The sequence below is a fragment of the Drosophila mojavensis genome, unplaced genomic scaffold (assembly GCF_018153725.1).
Source record: "Drosophila mojavensis isolate 15081-1352.22 unplaced genomic scaffold, ASM1815372v1 contig_74, whole genome shotgun sequence".
Taxonomy (NCBI): Eukaryota; Metazoa; Arthropoda; class Insecta; order Diptera; family Drosophilidae; genus Drosophila; species Drosophila mojavensis.
In genome coordinates this window covers 26,239,148-26,245,116 of record NW_025318899.1, presented here as the reverse complement: position 1 = coordinate 26,245,116, position 5,969 = coordinate 26,239,148, and the positions used below count along the sequence as shown (strand labels likewise).

The 5,969-nt window shown below is 37.3% G+C and overlaps 1 protein-coding gene across 1 annotated transcript; it reads left to right on the top strand.

Moving 5' to 3' along the window:
• Nucleotides 1–371: 371 nt before the first annotated feature.
• Nucleotides 372–5,708, top strand: LOC6583638 (catalase). The gene is made up of 2 exons (XM_002009267.4): nucleotides 372–579; nucleotides 4,027–5,708. The coding sequence occupies exons 1-2, from the start codon at nucleotides 523–525 to the stop codon at nucleotides 5,488–5,490; spliced, it is 1,521 nt and encodes a 506-aa protein (XP_002009303.1). The 5' UTR covers nucleotides 372–522; the 3' UTR covers nucleotides 5,491–5,708.
• The last annotated feature ends 261 nt before the right edge of the window (nucleotides 5,709–5,969 follow it).

Here is a 5,969-nt window from a genome sequence, read left to right as displayed (position 1 = left end):
AAGTGACTATAAATATGGAGGGCTGCCAATCTTCTCATTAAATGTAAGCTGCCAACCTACGCAATAACAATTCAGCAAAGAAAATAATCGTCAAAGTATCGATAGTATAGTGTATCGGTACCCACCACAAAAATTAACATGAATTCAAATAACATTTTTGTTACGCGCCGTATCATTTTTAAAAACGCTGTTCTGAATTTTTATAAAATAGGTTCGTTCCATTTCAGCATATAGACTTTTAAATGATATTAATAATGATACTCCAGGACAATGATATCAGGGAGTAGTTTTGAATTTGTGCGCGCTTTAAAACTTACATACTTAAGATTTTAATGGTAAAGTCATACGGCCACACAGAACACTGTAAATGACAAACCGCCTATAAAAGCAATGAGCACTAAGTTCTACGTGTTTTAGTTAACAAAATTAGCCGCACATCAGAATCAACGCGAGAAACTTTTAAGTGATTAAAGTATACTCAAAATTTTTGGTTATTAACAGTAAATAAATAGGGAAATCAAAATGGCTACACGCGATGCTGCTTCAAATCAATTGATTGATTATAAGAACTGCCAAAAGGTAACTTAGTAAATATAAAGCGTCTCTGAAAATGAACACTACAGAAAAAATATACATTTAAGTTCGCAGTAGATTGTACTCGCAGAGCCAAAGTTCGAATATATGCTTTGTTGTTTTGTTCGTGCCCAATGCGCGGCTCTCATCTCCCTTTGTCGTAGCTCTCGTCTCTGTTTCTTGCTCACTCTTTCACTCCTCTCTTTCTAAAGCAGCGACACATTGCATTTACAAATGGGTGGGTATGGGTTTACAGTTTAATTAAACTTATTTTTGCGTTAACCTCATGCAATATTGCATACACCTTTAATTGTATCTTTTATTTCATATTTGTTTTGTCATGTAAATTGTTTCTTATTGTAAGCAGTGTAAATAGCTCTCTGCATCTTCAGAGTAAAAGACATTAAGTTTATATAAACAACAACCTTCATTATTTATAAATCTTTAATTAATCTTATCGCTTATTCGTTGATAATGCTTATCTGCAGCTATATATGTATATATAAAGAAATATATGTATTCTACATCTGGGTGTCTATAGTTGTATAGTTGCATAGCTCCAGTTGTACCCAATCCAAAAGCCGGGAATATAATATAAATATATATATGTACATAAATAAGAGAATAAAAAGTAAGAGAATAAATTTTATAATCGATAGATCGTGAAAGATATTTGAATATAATTTGTAGGAGCTACTTTTTCATTAAACAGCTCCTCAATTACCTTAGCGTTCTATTTCCAATATGCAATTTATATTTGAGACGACAATGCAGATATAAATATACATATACATTGTATATACATATCTCTTCAAAGCAACAATTCCATCATTTAATTTAATTGAAACAGCGATATTTTCAGTTTTATGCTTGAATGCGCGTGACCTCACATGGGAATACATACTTTGAATGCATTTCTAAACTACCTTTTTAGCCGGGGCCTTCGAGGAGCTGCAACCAGCAAGGTTTTCACTTCGATATTGCATAAAACTGGTTGCTATCATTTGAGAGAGGCAGGCAGAGAAAGAGAGACAGAGAATAGTGACCATTTACAAAGGCGTTGAACCCGATTAAACTAGTTCGATACAAATTAGAGGAGTTGGAGGTTTGCCTTATAGCGATTGCAAATAATCAAATAAACAACAAAATTAAAGCACTTAGCTGCAGCATTTGGTTATGCAATCCATTTGGCACTCGGCTTCGAACACATACATATGTGAGAATATGTTTCGAAATTTTGCTTTGAAAGCTTTTGACCCTCAAAAGTGTTCGTGTTGTTGTTGCTGCTTTTGACTGACTTTTCATGGAGACTAGCGAGAAACTGCATTTTGTCAGGCATTATTTAAATACGTATATTTTTACGATGACTGAAACAAACACTTTTGACTTCTTTGTTTGCAGAAATGCCCGAAATATATATGTACATAAATATATATATTGTAATACTTTTGAGTAGCTTTAATCATCTTTGATACATGCAAACATATTTTCTGTACATTTCAATTAAGACTTCTTGGTTTGCTCTGTACAATGAAGCGAGTCATCAACGCAATCTGTAAATGTTTTATTAACTTGTTTTTCGTTCTTCTTTTTTTAAAATTCAATTATAAATTCCAGTTTTTTGCATTTTTGTACTATCGATCGATGGTCTTATCATCAATTTGCTCTTTAGACACGCACACACAACGAACCTCCTATTGTTTGCTACTTATTATCTTTCAAATAGCGCCCTCCCAAGTGGCCCCACATTAATTTATTTCTGACTCAAAGTGCAAACGCTCGCGAATAAGAAGAAAAAACCAAGTAAACAAGTGCGAAGACTCTAGTCGAGACTGCTCGACTAGGAGATACCCTGAACCCTCTAATCTGATATTCTAATCACTCTGCACTTCTTTTCGGCACACATATGTACATACACACGAATGTATTCGAACGCGATCTGCTAACTGCGCAGTAAGCAGCGACTGCGCTTGGGCTGCGCTGCAGTGTGGGCAACATTATAACAATTTAATTGTTGAATAATTTAATTTCTGGACATACAATCTTAATGAAACTTTCAGAACATAATCATAATGTTCAAAGTTATGTACAAGTACAAGTCTCTAGTAGTTGAAATACGCCTTTTACAAAGGTGAGGGTGAGGGGGTGGATAAAAGGGTGAGGGGTAAATTACAAAAAAAATCGAAATTATATAAAATACATATAAGTCTACATTTAAAATTTGGAAGCTCTAGCTCTAAAGGTGTAGGAGATATAATTAAATAACTAGCTTTCGATAAGGTTTTAATCGATAATAAAATATCAGGAGTAGTTATCGATATTTAGAGAAAAACTCGATATGCGCGTGATATACACGGACCTATAAAAAATTTCAAGTCTCTAGCTCTTATATCTTCTGAGATCGACGCGTTCATACATACGGACAAACGGACAGACGGTCAGGGGTAAATTGACTCAGCTCATCGCCCTGATCAAGATACAAGATATACTTTATGGGGTCTGCCACGCCTCCTTCTGCCTGTTACATACAATTAACAAAACCATTATACCCTGATTTCCCATTCTCAATGGGTTCAGGGTATAAAAATAGAAAACCTTTTTAGCGCTATGGCATTATAATATATGCCAGTTATTGAAAAGCTGGTCCATTATCTTTTTAGTTTCAGCAATTGACTGTGAACTGGCGAAAAATGTTTTCTATATACCGCGAATGTCTTTATATTTATGTCGATATTTTCTTTTGTCCTCTTATAGCTTGTTTATGTCAATTCAATTTTGAATTATTGGTAAAACTTTCATGTTTCTTTGAGAACGATTAGAATTGATAAAACACTTAATTTATTAATTTATACGAGAATACTTTGAGGGCTCAAGATTCAAAGTCTGTAGATAAGTTATTCATATATAGCAACAATTTAAATAGTATTCTTTAGCTAACTAGTTAGTTTCACTCGCTATAGAGTATTTATGTATATATTAAAAAATAAATAATTGAGCAACAACTCACTTATTTCACTTAATTTGATCTGAATTTCATCAGTTAAGTAATTTTCATTATTAGTCAGCGCTGAATCTTTAAGACACCATTAGTAAACATATGATGTGCGCGCCTCTACGTGTGGAATTACTGGTAAACTATTCTGGGGAACGGCAACTGCTGCACCCTAATTCAGAACAAAGAATCATACCTATTTGCGATGGAAGAGTGTTTAAGTACATTATATTCATTTGCTAATATATTCCTGGGTAAAGTACGCTTTTCTATATGCGATGCATTGCTAGCTCAGAGGTCCATTAAATGCCATGCACACTCTAAGCCAATATCGTAAAGATAAAATTGAAAAAATTAGGTAATCGAGATAAAATTAAGAACCAAAACAAGTCGAGAAAGACGTTGTATTATATGTTCATCTAAAATAAAAATCTAGAATTAATATTTCTTTTTGTTGGTAGGAATCCGCAGGCGTAGTTACTACTGGCAGTGGCGCACCCATTGGCATTAAGGATGCAACGCAAACGGTTGGTCCTCGCGGTCCGATTCTGTTACAAGATGTCAATTTCCTAGACGAAATGGCGCACTTTGATCGCGAACGCATTCCAGAGCGAGTGGTTCATGCCAAGGGCGGCGGTGCATTTGGTTACTTTGAAGTTACTCACGACATCACTAAGTATTGCGCTGCCAAAATGTTTGAGAAGGTCAAGAAGCGTACCCCTGTAGCCGTTCGATTCTCAACGGTGGGCGGCGAAAGTGGCTCTGCAGATACGGTACGGGATCCTCGTGGATTTGCTGTTAAATTTTATACGGATGATGGTATATGGGATCTAGTGGGCAACAACACGCCCATTTTCTTTATACGCGATCCTATACTATTTCCCAGTTTCATACATACCCAGAAGCGGAACCCGCAGACGCACTTGAAGGATGCCGATATGTTTTGGGACTTCTTGACCCTGCGCCCTGAATCCACCCACCAGGTTTCGTTCCTGTTTAGTGACCGCGGAACACCTGACGGATTTTGCCATATGAATGGCTATGGATCCCACACCTTTAAGTTGGTCAATGCCAAGGGTGAGCCTGTTTACGCAAAGTTCCACTTCAAGACAGATCAGGGCATTAAGAACTTGGATGTGAAAACCGCATCGGATCTAGCATCGAGTGACCCCGACTATAGCATACGTGATTTGTACAATCGCATCAAGACCTGTAAATTTCCCAGCTGGACATTTTATATTCAGGTGATGACCTTCGAAGAGGCCAAGAAGTTCAAGTATAATCCGTTTGATGTGACCAAGGTTTGGTCCCACAAGGAGTACCCATTGATACCAGTGGGAAAAATGGTGCTAGATCGCAATCCGAAGAACTACTTTGCCGAGGTAGAGCAAATTGCGTTTAGCCCCGCACATTTGGTGCCTGGGATTGAGCCATCGCCGGACAAGATGTTGCAGGGCCGTCTATTCTCTTACTCCGATACACATCGTCATCGCTTGGGACCTAACTATTTGCAAATACCAGTCAATTGTCCATATCGCGTTAAGGTCAATAATTATCAACGCGATGGCCTCATGAATGCTACCGAAAATCAGGATGGAGCTCCCAACTATTTCCCAAATTCGTTCAATGGGCCGCAAGAATGCGCAAGAGCTCGTGCCTTGTCTACTTGTTGCCCGGTGACCGGCGACGTTTATCGCTACAGCAGCGGTGACACGGAGGACAATTATGGTCAGGTCACCGATTTTTGGGTGCATGTCCTCGACAACTGTGCTAAGAAACGTCTAGTGCAGAACATAGCCGACAATTTGAGCAACGCTAGTCAGTTCCTGCAAGAGCGTGCGGTTAAGAACTTTACGCTGGTGCATGCCGATTTCGGGCGCATGCTTACCGAGGCCCTCAATCTAATTAAGTCCTCGAAGTTCTAGATGTTTCACTTAATTTGCGCATAGGTCAGCGTTTTGCTTTTTAAATCTAGCTTTCTGCTGATCCAACTATCAGTTCTTTGGTTGCGGATAATTTTTTTGGCTCTCAATAATATTTACCCCTCCCCACTCGTGTGCCTTGTTTTAATATGGTAAAAATTATCAATAAACAAAAATTTATATTTGTAACGATTCGTAATAAAACTAATATTTTGTTGTAAGACAATAGTCTTATGTTTAATGTTCTCTATTAGATACAGGACAAGAAGCAAATAAATAACCAGGGATCAAAACAATGCCCACCTTATCGGTTGCCTTAAAGGAAGTTACTCTCTACTCTATATACTAAATAAAATCAAGCTTTCAAGGACAAAGGAGAACACCTGGCTACTTGGCCGAAAGTCGAAGCTCAGTGTGAATATTAAACGCTTACTGTATAAAAACATCTTGAAGCCCGTCTGGATATAAGGCATTCATTTATG